The 14,863-nt window shown below is 44.2% G+C and overlaps 1 protein-coding gene across 1 annotated transcript in view; it reads right to left on the bottom strand.

Moving 5' to 3' along the window:
• Positions 1-219: 219 nt before the first annotated feature.
• The window catches only part of EFCAB5 (EF-hand calcium binding domain 5), a 42,372-nt gene continuing 27,728 nt past the window's right edge, over positions 220-14,863 (bottom strand). The window contains exons 10-21 of the mRNA XM_075440042.1: positions 14,569-14,637; positions 13,677-13,891; positions 12,304-12,460; positions 8,829-9,118; positions 7,795-7,967; positions 6,825-7,053; positions 5,957-6,109; positions 4,633-4,736; positions 3,572-3,825; positions 2,770-2,999; positions 2,473-2,569; positions 220-919 (exon numbers count right to left, since the gene is read on the bottom strand). Of these exons, the coding sequence (XP_075296157.1) occupies positions 729-919; positions 2,473-2,569; positions 2,770-2,999; positions 3,572-3,825; positions 4,633-4,736; positions 5,957-6,109; positions 6,825-7,053; positions 7,795-7,967; positions 8,829-9,118; positions 12,304-12,460; positions 13,677-13,891; positions 14,569-14,637 (2,162 nt within the window). The 3' untranslated portion in view covers positions 220-728. The remainder of the gene's footprint in view (positions 920-2,472; positions 2,570-2,769; positions 3,000-3,571; positions 3,826-4,632; positions 4,737-5,956; positions 6,110-6,824; positions 7,054-7,794; positions 7,968-8,828; positions 9,119-12,303; positions 12,461-13,676; positions 13,892-14,568; positions 14,638-14,863) is intronic.

Raw genomic sequence — 14,863 nt, 5'->3', positions numbered from 1 at the left:
TGAGATTTTTAATGGCCCATTGGCGAGTGGCGAAAGTGCCGATAGGGGAAGGGCGGGGAGCCGGCAGCGCCTCAGGGCAGCGGGCCCGGCGGCGGGAAGGGCCCTGAGGCGGGGAAGGCCCCCGAGGCGCCGTCCCCGGGGGGCGGGGAGCCCCCCCTGCCCCCCTCAGTCATCTCCCGCCCGGAGACGTCGCTTGTTGCTGACGAAAGAAAGAGGAGCTTAATTTCCCAAAATTTTATTAAAAAAGTGATTCTGCCAAAAGAAGCATTATTGGAAAGATGAAATCTTGCTGCCGACAGCACGGTTGGCTGTAATCTCAGGCTTCTTCCCAACAAGAAAGTTTTTTTTTGCTGTATTAAAAGTGTAGGGCTTTGCCGCAATGCATTCAGAAGAAGGTGACAGAATGCTGATTAACAACCTGTATTTAAAATTATTCCTAAAAAGTAACTGAAGGAGCCTGAATCTTGACAATTTTTGCTGTCTCATTTATGAGTGTTGTAGCTTGTTCATCATAAACTCGCCCCTGCCTCGCTTGCTCTCATCAGAATTAATTTAAAAGAAGAAAATGCAATCGAGGTTTTAAAGTTTAGTAGATACAGTTGCAAAATAGTTTCCTTTAATGTTTTTATTGCTTTTTCTTAATGATCCCTAACAGGCTTCCTGTCATTTTAACAACAAATACTTAGTAGCTATGCATAAAAAAGCAACAGTTAATGGAATAAAAGACGTCAAACAGGGGGATCAGTGCGGCTGGACGGGGACTCCGGAGACGTGACCGGCGGCGCGAGGGAGCTGGGTGCTGCGGGGGCTGCGGACGGAGGGGCGTTGGGCGCTGCGAGCGCCAGGCAGGTCTGCACCCAGCCGCACAGGCACTCGGCGGGCACGGAGCCCGGCTGCACCGCTGCCGCTCCGCGTATGCCTGCAGCGAAGAGGAGAGGTCAAAACCGTCACTGGTGTGGCTACACGACTGAACAGAAGATTGTAGAACCACAGAAACATTAAGATTGGAACAGACCTCTAAGATCAAGTCCAACGTCAACCCAGCAGCACCACGCCTGCTAAACCATGTCCTGAAAAGATCATCCCGTCAGTGGGGCTTTCCCTGAGGCCAGGAATTGCACCCTGGAAAATGGTGATGCTCTGAAAAGCGCATGGCGTTATTGGGACAGTGACTGGTCAAGCACGGGAGTGTTGCCTTTTTATTAGAATTTATTTTGTGTTGTGGTAGGTCCCCTGTTGTACAAAGTACCCTGCTATATTTTCATGCTAAACATTTAATACAACTATAAGTGTTGTTAAGAAATTGTTGTTTGACATCACAAAAAGTGCGCTTTTTTCCCAAGCTCAGATTTAAGCATAATCATCCTTCAAAGCTCTTTTACTGCTACTAAAGGTCACGACAGAATCACGCCATTAAAGGTTGCTCTGTCAACAGAGCGTGGGTTGGTTTGTGCTCTGTTCTATATTACAGCACACGTACATGGAACATACAGGCATTATCTGATGTTCACTTTAAAGGATTTCCTATAACTGAGTTACACCTGTATTCACACCGCTGATCTGACACTACTCTCTCAGAGTAAGTTCCATCCTGGGAAACTAACTTTTTGTCGCATACCAGCAGTTTGCCAGAGCTGCATTATTTTAGTTACACCTACATCCCTAACTGGAGGAAGACTGGATGCTCTAGGCCTGCTTCGTTCTTTCCAGTGAATTAGTATGTATAAGGAGAACACATGAAAAGGAACCATGACTGCATTAAGTGTTCACTCTTCATCAGTAGGCAGGGTACTGTTGATAAATATCCCCAGCTAAATTAACAAGTCTTGTCCACATTTGATTTTTAACAGGCCCCTCAGCCTGGCACTAGATCATCAAGGGAGGGATCTCAACAAGAACAAGAGTCATTTCTCTTGCAGGGATATTGCAAATAATAATAACCTCTTGGCTGCTCTGGCACCAACAAAGCTCACATTCATTAAAGGAGAGAAAGACAGACTGAAAACCATCTCCTGTACATGCCCAGTGAGTATATTAAGTACCTGGCAGATGGTGTTTACAAAGAGGAGGGCTCACACTGTCCTCCCACAGTCATGTTGCTGTTTGGAGCTGGGTCAGTCCCTAGGGCAGGGCATGGAGGTCTGGAGTAGATTTGCTTACCAAAAGAACGATCATTCTTAATATGTTTATCTGGAGGTTTACAATGAGATCACTTGTTCTGGTAGGTTTCAAAGCTGACCTGCTCCTTTTCCCTTAAGGCAGTGAATTTTGATTCTAAATTTAACAGGTTGACTTTTATTGACCAAAAAAGACTGCAGATATTTAGGACCCTTTATCTGTTGTTTAATCTATTGTGAAATGAAAGTTAATTTCTGAAGTAAGGACCTTAAAAGCACACAGCTGAAGACTGCCCCTGACACTTTCATTGCTGAGCTGCGTCTGGTAATTTCACATTCAGTTTATGATATTTACCAGTGATGCAGTCCAGCACCAGCTCTGCTTGAACTTGCACAGATGCAGCAGTTGGATCAAAGCAATAAATCTTCTGAATCAAATTGTCATCAAGTTTCTGCAATGCAGAGAACAAAGAGTCAGGTGGCGGTGAAAAACTGAAGAGCGTGTTGCAGAATTAAAGATGGCTAAGACAAGCATATAGGAAATCTGTAGCTAACGAATTATTTCACTACCAATTCACCCATGGCAAATTCCACTGTATCTTCTTCGAGGAGGAAGAACAGAAAACAAAGTCTCAACATTTTGAAGTCTCACCAGTTTACACTGACTCCAGTTCTCAATCTTCTCTGAGCCCTTCCAGTCTGGATGGAGAAGCAACAGCACAGCCTTAACTATGTTATGTCCCAGAGCCGGCGGTTCTACACAGCTCTTTATTTCAGCAAAGCTCTCAGCACTGAGTTTCTGGACACACTCGCGCAGGTCCTGCAGCATGATCCGGTGGAACAGAATCCCCCCATGCCTCAAATTTGCCACGCGTTCTGCCTCTGGAATCAAAAGCAAACCTTTCAAGAAGTTTCTTAGAAACATCTGCTACTCAAGATTTATGTTATTGACTGAAAGGTTCTGCCCGCTTTATGATTATCTCTCTGTCTCCTTGACTGATTGATTTGTGTACAGCCCAAGTATCCCACAAAATTTTTTAAATGGGTATGTGCTTGAGAAGGAGACAAAACTTGCCTCAGGGGCAAGCAGAGGTCCTGCGACTGTGGAGGGTTCAGACATGCAGGTAGTTATGGACATTAAAATTCTTTTTATCTTAGTTGGGGCAGTTCTGAAGAGGACACGCTAGATCCCTGATAAAACAAAGCACCTTGCTTCACACCTTTGATTTCAGTGGGACTTGGGCACAAAATACCCTGTGAACCAGAGACAAAACTTAAACATTCTGTTTAACCATACTCTGCTAAGCACTTAGGCTTGCTCAGGAGTAGTTTATGTGTACCAAAGCTTTGCATTTGTCTTCTCATACTTGTAGGAATGATACTTTAGATGTGGTTTTACTGAGATTCCTAATTTCACTTCTAAAAAAATTATCTTGGCTCTATATGCACAATACCCAGTACGTAGGTAGGTTCTGTTTCCTCTGAAGACATCTTCAGTATCTCGGAGCAGGCAGCTTGGGCCATCTTTAGCATTCTCTGCAGGTCTTTGTGTTCGTGAGGTGGTAATTTCTGGTAGTGTCCAATGCTGATATCAAATACGCCAAGAGCTTGTCCTGATAGGTCACGGAGAGGCACTGCAATGTGGCATTCTCCACAGACAGAAGTGCGAATGACCACTGAGCTGTCGATGCACTTAAACAGGTAATCTCTGAGAGTAAAGAGAGGAAAATGTACTAGACTTTATCATTCTAATTTCTTTTGGTAATTTATTTAGCATATTTTAGTAAGATTCTGTTAATCTCTTGTTGTTAAAACAAAGGTATTACATTACTAAATCATTGTTTATTTCCTTGAACTGAAATATGCACAGCTTTAAGTATCACTCAAGCCATATACAAAGAGGAGAAAATAGCATGGTGGAACACAATATTGCTTAGCTAAGGCAATTGCTGAAAATCATAAGAATTTAACAAACTTTGCTTTAAAAACAGTTCCCTATTTGTAACCATGTTGACATTTGTTCTACAGAGTTTTATAAAAAGTAAGAACATCTGCTGGAACAGCAAATGGCTGTTCAACCAACTTTGACAACAAGGATGATATGCTTAAAAGAGAAGTCTGTGAGGATCTTGGCAGTGGAAGGAAACAGATAGCTGAAGGAAATGAGACTAATATGGCCAGGAAAAAGGACAGATTATTCTAAAGACCAAAATGCTTCAGTGCAGGCTCTAATCCTCCAAACATTTCACAGCAGACGTAGAGCTTGCTTGACAGCTCAGCTGGTGAGCATTAAGTTGGAAGTTACGTTTTGCAGGCCTAAACTTAAAGAGAAAATACTCCTTACTCCTTCATAATTCACTGTCACATGCATAAGCACTACAAGCCTTGATAGTGAGAGAGCTACACTCTGGCAGGGTTGCATTACCGTGGGCTTTACATAATGTGGATGATGCCTGATGCAGGCTGGAGTCTAGCAGCAGAGGTGATTTGTCCAATTGCAGGTGCTGGAGCCTACCTTAAGAGGTTTTCTTTTCTGAGGAGGAGAACAGGAGAGCTATGAATTTCTTTTTGTCCTGTATTATCTGCAGTCATCATCTTGCGCAGAGCGTAGTCCCATGTCTGCCAGAAAGAAAAGGGAGGTTTAGCTGCATCCAAGAAAGGAACAGCCATTTTGAAGCTTGGAGAGGGAGGAAATTGTTTATTTCTTAAAGGAAACTCCTATGTGCATTCAAGTGCAATGGGACGGTTTAAAGGCAACTCCCAACAATGCTTGGTTTTATTCCCAGAGCGTATTGCTCAAGATGCTTGAAGAATGTGCCCTGGACCTCCCTCAGCCAGACTAACCCATCCCCAGGCTCCACGCTGAGGAACTCCCACAGAGCAAGAAGAGGTTTCCCATGTTTCTCCCATCCCCCTGCAGTCCTCTTTCTCATGTCATGTTTGTGTCAGTGTGCCTTGACATGTGAAAAGCACAGAGGGGAGCAAATGCCCTGGCTATCCAGCAGCTAACAAGGGAACAGTGCAGAGCCTGCAATGACAACAGAGAGCTGCCAACATAAACCATGCTTATCAGAGGAAGCAGCTGAATTATGGCTACAGCAGATGTCATACAGACTTTGTGATGACACAGGATCAGTCCTAAATATTGCATACACTTTTCATCTTCTTCACTCTCTTGTATATGAAATGCGAAGCTTCCCAGGGCCCTAGTGCCTTCTCAACAACTGGAATATGATCTGCAGGGAGGGGGGCTGCCTTTACAAGCTAGCTAATGGGGAGCAGCCGCTTCCTGAGTCGTATTCACATCTTGGCTGCTGACATTAGTTCAGAATGAAGAGCTAATACATTAGCTAGGACATTCTTTTTTCCTACAAAATACCATAATTTTGTCATGGACAGAATCTCCACAGAAGAGCATCTCCCTTTGTGGAGGTCCTGAACAGCAAAGCTTTAGCAGAGACTTGCAGTGTTGGCTAACCTATGCATGGATGGATGGGTGTGGGGTTTTTTTCTGTTGGTTGCTGTGCAGCTGTAAGCACTGAATTAGGAGAATATTCCCTTTTCCCATGGAGAAGGAGCTATACTAGCAGTGCTCTTGAATCGTTTTACATGAGAGGATGAAAAGAATGAAGACTGGCATCCTTCAGAGAGGGAAAGTTCCATCTCTACCTTTGCAGCCCTTTTGTTGCATAGGCAGGCACAAGAATCACAGGCAGGCTTCAGTTTTTATGATAAAACCACCGTGAAATGACAGGCAGCTAGAAATGGCAGGTCCTCACTGAAGTAGCCTTATCAGCCCCTGACTATTACAGGCCTTTTCGCTGCAGTAATCTGCTTACCTTGTCTTTGCCAGGCTCCACTAGGTATGTAGTAACAGTGTGGATGCTGGGTGCCCTGGGATACAGCCAGTCCAGAGCAGTAACAGTCATTTGTAGAACATTTTCCAGTGTGCAGATGTGGTGGTAGGCTTTGCTGAACGCATGAGAAACTCCCTGTGAAAGCAGAATCCTCCAAATGAGCCAGACAGTTCCACATGATTTGGGGAAAAAGCTGGGGAAATGTTCATGTGGAAAATGAAGCAAAATGGTTGTAACAAGTTACTTCAATCACAACTTATAAAGCTGAAAAACGACTGTAAAATGTCCCTTCTCAAGTCAGGCTCTAAATGTCCAGAGCACCCGGGTCACAGCCAAGTCCTAAAGCAGACAAAGCTGGTTTTTAGCGGAAATAGCCAAACTGACTGGTAACGTTGGCTTGCTGCGCTCCCTGCTGCCCACACCAAGCATCCACAATGAGGCTGATTCGAAAGAGCATCCCAAAGAAATTCCGCCTGCTGTTGCTTATAATTAGTCCGCCATGTAAAAAGTAAGGTTTCATGCCACTTTATGGAAACAAACACAAATAGGAGGTTCAGAGCTTCAGGAAATAAAAGCTACTATCTTTGAGCTTTGCACAAAAATGCGATTAATTTACTAGTCAGGAGAAGCTTAAATAAATTATTGATGAAGCGATACCTCATTATCAATTACAGGTAAGATACTAATTGGGAAGACATACCACTTGCACCATATACAGTAGAAAGGGACCCACAGTTCTTTTCTTAGTTGTACAGCTTACATTTACGCAGAATGAAAATGTAAAAGTCACACAGTCCCTACACAGTTTTCTGAAGAGTGGTCTAGCAAACTGCTTTCTGATGGTGCCCACCTGACAGAAACTGATCTCATGGGCCAGAAAGATGGTTTTCTCATGCTGGTCCCGAAGAGTGTCAAGTCCTAGAATGCCAAAGGCTCTCCAGCGAGCATCGTGCAACGGCAGGACCAGGAGTGAACCTCTTCTCTCCTCCACTGGGCGATCATAGTTCCAGAAGTGGATATTTCCATGGAGCTGAACTCTTGGAACATGGATTGGCTTCCCCTCTTCAACAGCTGCAAAGCTGAAAAATAAACTTAGGAAGTTTGCTCAGAGTAGCAGAAAACCTTTAGCAAAGCAATAAATACCGCAGCTTTGATCTCTCCCTGTTTGTTGGCATCAGAGAAGGAAGGTGTTTGTTCCTTATTCTGACCACACCCAGAAATACCACATTCACCACATGCATCCCAAAGACAGTGGCAATAAATAAGGCACTTTTCATCCTTAGGACATTTTTAAACCATCAACTAATGAATGTAATGAAAGGGAATACAGAAGCATGCAGCAGTTATATTTAATAGATTAGAAGAAGCAATATTTAAAGAAGGAGGCAAATATGTCTAGCTTTTGGAAATGAGAAGTAAAGAGGCATGAAAGCTGTTTATAGTGTAAACTCTACGGAAGGAAAAGCATTGTTCTCAAAAAATACCCTGTGGATGTAAACGGGTGTAAGGGAATTAATTTTTAAAGCAGAAAACGTAGGCCAAATATAATAGACTTTTGCTAAAGGATGAGATTTATTAGACTATGAGCTAATCTCCCCAAGGAAAGGAGTGAAATCTCAAACAGAGCAGTTCTAAGTAGACCGTGCAAAGTATAAGGGAATGTATACGATAATGAATCATTCCACAACAGTCCCTGAGGAGATTTCGTCTCTGGAGTACTCCATCAGGCTCTGTTTCCAGTGCACCCCAAACACTGCCTGGTATCCTCACATTCCAAACATTTCTGAGAAAAAGGAACAGTTATTTGCAGCTTTTCTTACCTTACTCCATTCATGTCTCTGTAAAGTATCTGGTTTAGAACATATGGGGCATCATCTGCGGTACATGCCACATAGTGTAGGAGAATCTGTCCCCGCTCTGGTGAGAGCTGGTTCTCTTCCAAAAGGGCAATATATGCACTGATCTTCTTGTTATCCCCATGGGCTTCTGCATCCTAGCAACAAAATGTTTCCCATTGCATTATGTACATTAGCCATTGGCTGTTACACTTATTTCATGTACTTAGCACTTGCCTCATTTTTGCTGAGATGCAGTTAGGGTCACTGATTTTGTATGTCATGCACCAACTGCATGACATGCATGTGTCTGTGCTGTGATCGTGCCTGACCAGTATACTCAGCTATGAGCAAGAACACTTCATATTTCGATTGGCAAGGAAAATCGATTTCTTTTTTTCCTGCTGCTAATGGGGAGCAGCTCATATAAAAATAATCCCTAATTATAACCTGTGCCCAAGTGAAACTCTTATGGATTTCTTCTCCAATAGGAGGTTCCTTAGGGAAAATCAGACAAACAAGTGTCAGAGTTGCTACATTTACAAACCTAAATGTTGTAAGAACACTTCAGCTACTATGAGAAGTTTTGCTTTGAGGAGGGACTTAATGGTGAAGGACAAACATCTGAAGTTGCAGCTGCAAGTTAAAAATTAAACTATATCTCCACTACAATTTAACCATCTTTGTCCCAAACTGAGTCTGGTGTGTTTCATTTCAGAAGCTCTAAAACTAGAACTATAGATTTCCAGATTTGAACCAAGTCAGCTCTTCAAAAAGTGAGATATCCCTGGCATGCGTTCTGTACTGGCAGAGCATGGATGAGAATTCTTGTATTGCAGATCTGACCTGTGACTCTTTCTGTGCATAACCATGGGCTCTCCTGAGCGTCGTCTAAGTCCGGAAAGCCACAAGGAAGCCAGCCTCAGAGCAGCTTCCCCCGCTGCTTGCGAGTTCCACTCAAATGCGCCAGGGTCTGCAGTCAGTGTCACAATCCCAACCCCAATCCCTGGGGTGCGTACCTGCGAGAGGGCCTTAAACACTGCTTTGTAAACCGGCTCCATGCTTGCTCCGCTGGTCTCAGCTGCTTGCTGGATATTGTGCAGCCATCTCCTCCTGGCTAAGCTTTGCAGGCACTCCATGCGACTTCGTTTCACGCTTGCAGTCAGAAATTCCACCAAATTGTCAATACCTTCATCCTCATCGCCAGTGAACTCGGCAGCAACTAACTCAAGGAAAGTCTGGAATGCCTTTGGGGATAGCTTCCCCACTCTGCTGAGCTGTGGGTAACGGGAGCAAAGGTGTTTCTTTGCTAGGAGAAGAAACAGAAAATAAGACAGGGACAGTCTATTTGAATAAAATGTTCTGCTTTTCTCGTGCAAAATATGAAGAAAACCTAAACTGGCTTTCGGTGGAATGCTCCAGTCCATCATTCTGGGTTTCTCCCAGCTATCTGCTAAATGTAAGTTGTCATCCTGATAGGTCATCATCTCTAGCTTCAAGACTGGCTGCACCATTTCCTCTAGATGCCTACTTAGTCGCCTACTGAGAAAGAAACATGCACGGCATTGCTCCTGGGCCCCTTTCGTACCTCTGCAACACACGTAAACAGCAAAGGTCAATGGAAAATAAGAAAGCTGCTTGGAGTTATCAAAAATGAGAGGTATCTTCACATCAGAACCAAATTTTATGGTTGCTTGAGGGGCTGGTGGGACTGGGTTGCAGGTGGGCATTCTGCATACAGTAATAGTTGAGACCTTACAGCAAAACTATTCATCAATCCCATTAAAAATGTAAAGGCCAGAATCTGCAGATGATTTCACAGACCACTCACATTCCTGGATTTTCCATTATATACCATACTTGCAGACATTACGGTTTTCTTTTGAAGCCTTCCAAAGTAACTATCATTCTTAATTACCTTTCTTTAGGTGCCTTTGATGAATTATTGAAATAACATTTGTATTGTGCTAAATCTCATAAATGAAGAGCAAAGAAAATGAAAGCTCTGCTGAAGTTATACAGAGGTCAGGAGAACAGTGCCCCGGCATCGCCTGTACTGCACCAAGAGATGTAGGTGTGGAGCAGAAGGAGCAAGAGAGCTTTTATAAGAAATACACGGTTTAGAAGAATAAATTAGTATGAAAAACATCTAAAATAATGAAGTGCTGCCTGTTAGCTCCCAGGGGAGTGAAGAAGCAGAGATGACTGCACGGAGGCTGCTCCTTCCCATCTTCCCCAAGGCTGGGGAGTGGAGTCCTGCCCCAGTCCCCTTTTTCATGTCCCAGAGCTTGCAGCTGAGCTGGCCCAAATACGGGCAGCCGAGCTGCAGTAGAAAGGTCTGGCAGAGTTTCCATTCACTTGGAGGAAGGAGGAACGCCACAAGGGTCAAACTGTGATTCCCCAGAACTGCTTTCCTCTGCTCATTGTAGCTCACAAACTTCCAGTGTGCCCAGGGGTCCTGAGGCCAAACGGGACTCATCTCAGGCTCGGAAACCTGACAGCCCGAGGATGAAAATGTCAACGGGTTTCCACCCCGCGGCAGCCGCTCCCGGCGCCGGGCTCACGGGGGTGCCCTCGCTCCGCGGCCGGAGCCGCCGCCGCCCCGGGACCGCGGGACCCCCGGCCCTGCCGCCGCCGCTTCCTTCTGCAGCCCCAGCTCAGCTCCCGCGGGCCCCCGGCAGGGAAAGAAAAGGAACGAGAGCCATTCCTCCAGCCGCTTCCGAGCGGCGACCTGAGCAAGCGACGATACGTCCCTAGCAGCGTGGCTCTGCTGTTCAGCAGGGGCGTTTCGCGACCAGTGCGCACCGTCAGCTGTGAGGAACGGGTAACAGAAAATGCTGCGAGTGACGGGAACAGGCGGGGAGCTGCCCCGATGGCCTCTCAGGGCACCCCAGACACCGGTGTTTACGGGAGCTGAGAGCCGCCTCCTTCCCCCGCTGAAGTCAGGGGGCATTTTAGCACTCAGCTGTAGAAGTAGCAAGTACTAACTGGCCCCAGTCGTGGTGGAGCTGACTGTTCATGCTGTCTTATCCTGACCATCACCTGAAGAACATTCAGGGGTTTTTAATTTAATTTCTGATTTGCTGACAGAACTAGGATAGAGAATTTCTTTTTATGGTATAAGAATATTTGGATTTTTCACCTCCACTTTTTCCTGTCTTTGAAGAAAGAGCTGAAGAAATACATACACACAGGGTTGAACACAGCATGATCAGTTCCTTCATTACTGAGACACAGCCTAATGAATTATTGTTCCATTACATCTGTAACGTTACGCTTTTCACTTGCAAGGAAAATCAAATAATTCTACCCTGTGTTTTCATCCAGGAGGAGTGCGATGTCTGTGAACCCTTCCTTCAAACCTGCTTATTCTGTGATGGCTTTGAGAGATTAGGTTGAAGCTGCTAGAAATAGTTTTATGTTGCGTGTATGTGGTATTGATTTTGCTATGCTATCTTTCTAGTTATTTGTCCTTTAGTTTATGAGCCCTTCATGGAAAGGACCATGTCCTTCCATATTTCTGTAGTGTGTTCTGGCGTGCTTTGAATATGAGAGCTGTAAACTGCCAGTTTCTTCTGCGGCTGTGCAGCCTGGAGATTATTAACTATAGCATGCTGGTGCGCTTCCCACCCCACCAGCTGCCTCAAGTGAGCTAAAGAATAAAGAGATTTTGGTTGCTGCCAAAATGAGCCATTTTCAGTAACATCTGGCAGAACAAGCAACATGAAGATATGCGTGGAGACGAATAAACCAGTCCTCTCCACCCAAGCACGCATGCAGACATGTTCTTCACTGCTAATACATTATTTCAGAGCACCTAATGCCCACATGTTAATATGTATGAGGCTGCCAGACAGGTCCAGGTGGACCTGCAGCACTTCTGCCTGACCCAAGCCTACTCTGTCAAGGACCAAATTTGCTAAGTTTATTCAGAGAAATGAACCAACAGAGAAGTGAGACTCCAAGCTGCTATCTAATTCATGAGAGCTGTGTAACAGTGTGGATTACTAAAGGCTATTTGAGCCCCATAAGGAAAGCTGGTGTTCTCTCCTATGACACATGTTCCTGCAGATAGCACAGTAGAATGTATCTATACCTGGATAACACAGACAGGCTAGACTAAAAATGCAAAATGTGTCCTGAAGCTTCATGTGTGTTTTTCACTGCCATATCATAACTATATATATTGCATATTACAGCTGAAATAATTTTTCAACACATCACAATATGTGATGAAGGCATTGGGCTACCTCTCTGACTGGGAATCTGTCACAGAGGAGTCTCGCACAGGAGGAGAGGATGGAGCTATGCATTAACAAGTAGCTCTGGATAACTATTCCTTTTCAGTTTATACATCATACCTTGTATGCTTACAACTGCTTGCAAAGACAGACAATAAGTGGTGCTTGCCAACAACTTCATTAGCACTGTCATCGAATGGTTCAAGGCCTACTGTGCTGACATTGTTCTCTCAGAGCAGAGATCTCTCCTTACCCGTCCTCAAGGCCTCTTTTTCCATCCCTTCCTTGAATGTGCTTAGAACAGCATCCACCTCTTCCAGGTCCAGAAACCCGCACGCATTGTTGTCCCACTTCTCAAAAAGTGCCTCCAAAAGCAGTTTCCGTTGGGCCAAGTAAGAGTTGCGGTGAACCTACAACAGAGGAACAGCTGCTCTTTGATAATTCCTGGATACTGATGCTCAGTGTCTACCCAAATATGGAAAATACAGTATTTCCTATGGGTCAGGCCAAATCTGTAAATACATAGCTCAGACTTCGAGATAAATCATTAAATTTGGGAGATACCTGAAAACACTAAACACAGCCGACAGTTCAGTTTTACCAGGCAGAATCAGCACTGCAGACTGTTATTTCACAGTGAAGAAATGAAGCCTGTGCTGGATCTAAGGTGAGATCAACTCAGGTAAGTGTAAGTTTCCCAGTATACAAATGTCTTTGCAGCAAGAACTAACCACAGCCTTGTTAGTAACACCCAAAGATTTGACAGTTTGTACTTCCATGCATTGATATTTTGCTGGTGCTGCCCTGAAGTGTGGGGGCTCCAAGCAAATGCATGTACAGTTTGTCCTTTAAACCCGTTCTTTGCACAGCATACAGTGATAAATGGCTGGAGTGGAATCCTCTCAAAGGTCAAAATACTGGCAGTGTGTGTTGTGTTCAGCATGAGGACAGTAAAGCCATCAGATCCAATATCTCATCCAAATTAGGTCAGCAGCACAGAGGGAAACTGGAAAGAAGTCTAAGGAAAATGCAGCTAGAGAGGCTACTATGGACAGACCCACCATGAAATCTATCTGTACTCTGAATTGATACGGGACACCCTGATGCTGCCCATGAAGATATTGCTGAAGGGGAATACACATGGTAGGAGCACCTTACAGCTTAAATGTGAAGCATGTGCATATTCACATACAGCCATGCACACAGCAAAAACAAACACTCTTGTTTTAAAATCCTCCCCAAAACATCCACAACCTCATACATACATACCAGTGCAGTAGGCCAGGGATCAGGTTCTTGGCTATTATAAAGGTGAATAAGCAGAATGGAATGTTGTGAGCTCTTTCATAATTGACTGTCAACCTGCCGTGTCACTGCATGCAGCTCCAGAACAGACAGACAACCTCTTAAAGGATGAGGCTGTCATCACTTCTAGAGCTGAGGGCTAGGGAGGGAGGATCCATATGAAAACAAAGGGGTGAAAGATTTCTTGAAGAAAGAGAGAATACAAGGCTGCAAGTGAATAGCTCTGCCAGCATGAGATTAAAAGTTGACTTTGTCAGTGTCTGTAGGCATTTGCTTGTTTTTTGTTTGGACATGGGATCAGCAAAACTTATCAATATTTACTTTTTTTACTTGTTCCATTTTTTCCTCTTCTGTCTGTTTGTATTCTTCTTTGATAAATGCAATAAGCCTCTTCACAGTAGGCAGAGAAATGTCTTCACCAACAAATGTCTCCATGAGCTGTACAAACTGTGGCAGGTCGAGGCAGCTTTCATCAAAGGCACTCCTAGTACAAGCAGCCCAACGGTTCTGAATCTCTGCCATGAAGGGACGTAAGTCTGAAAGGCAGACAGCACAGTGTGTCGCAGGAAGCCAAATGCTGCCCTAAAGCCAGCCACGTGGCAGATACCAACACGGTCCTGAATCCTGCACTGCCTACCCAGTGAAAGTAAGGCTGGATGCCCACTGACTCCATGCTGACTAAAGGCCTTAATCTATTTATACTTTTCTAATAGTATCGCTTCAGATTTATGCTCCAGTCTAGCGTGGATACTATCATACAACCAGTTCAAATCACTGAATACAGGTGAGCTGAAATTACTGTTACACAGCAAGTGGCCTTCTGAGACAAAGACTGCACTGCTTTTGTCTTGAAGTCAGCTTCAGGAATTAGTGTTTATATTCTTGCCCAAACTTTCAGCTCGCAGCAGTAGTGGCATGTCTGCAGACACTGCCAGCCACTATGTGCCCAAGTGAACACAAAACTTTGTGACCAAATACTTTGAAATCTCGTGTTCTCACACATCCAGTCCTCTGGAATTGTTGCTCCATAGCTGCTGTACCTGCAACTTAGGTCACAAGTCAGAAGGTCACCTGATGAAAAATAAAATATACCTTGTAATGATAATAAGCTTTTAGCAAAGACACAAGATACAGCTTTTTTAAAAGCTTTTAAATACATATATCCAAGCTGTAATTTCTAAAGCAGATGAAAAGAGCTGACACAAGCAGTCACCTGACCATGGTGCTTCAAACTCCTGGCTAGCTTTAGCTGGAGAATCCTGTCTGTCTGAGTGTGCTGGACCTGCAATTTTAAAAAGAAATGTTCTGTGAACCAGAGCTTACTAGTCTGAGCATCCAGCTGATTAATATGTAAAATCTACCTCTGTGTCTGGAGTTAGCCTTGTTATCAGTAGCTATTTATTTTCACCGTCTGGAAATACGACTTCCTGAAATTCACCTGGTAATTGTTACTTTTCTTAAGCCAGCTACAAATATCCATTTTAGCAAGAGTAATAAGATAAATTCTT

Source organism: Opisthocomus hoazin, chromosome 20 (genome assembly GCF_030867145.1).
Source record: "Opisthocomus hoazin isolate bOpiHoa1 chromosome 20, bOpiHoa1.hap1, whole genome shotgun sequence".
Lineage (NCBI taxonomy): Eukaryota > Metazoa > Chordata > Aves > Opisthocomiformes > Opisthocomidae > Opisthocomus > Opisthocomus hoazin.
This window is presented reverse-complemented; position numbering and strand designations above follow the sequence as displayed.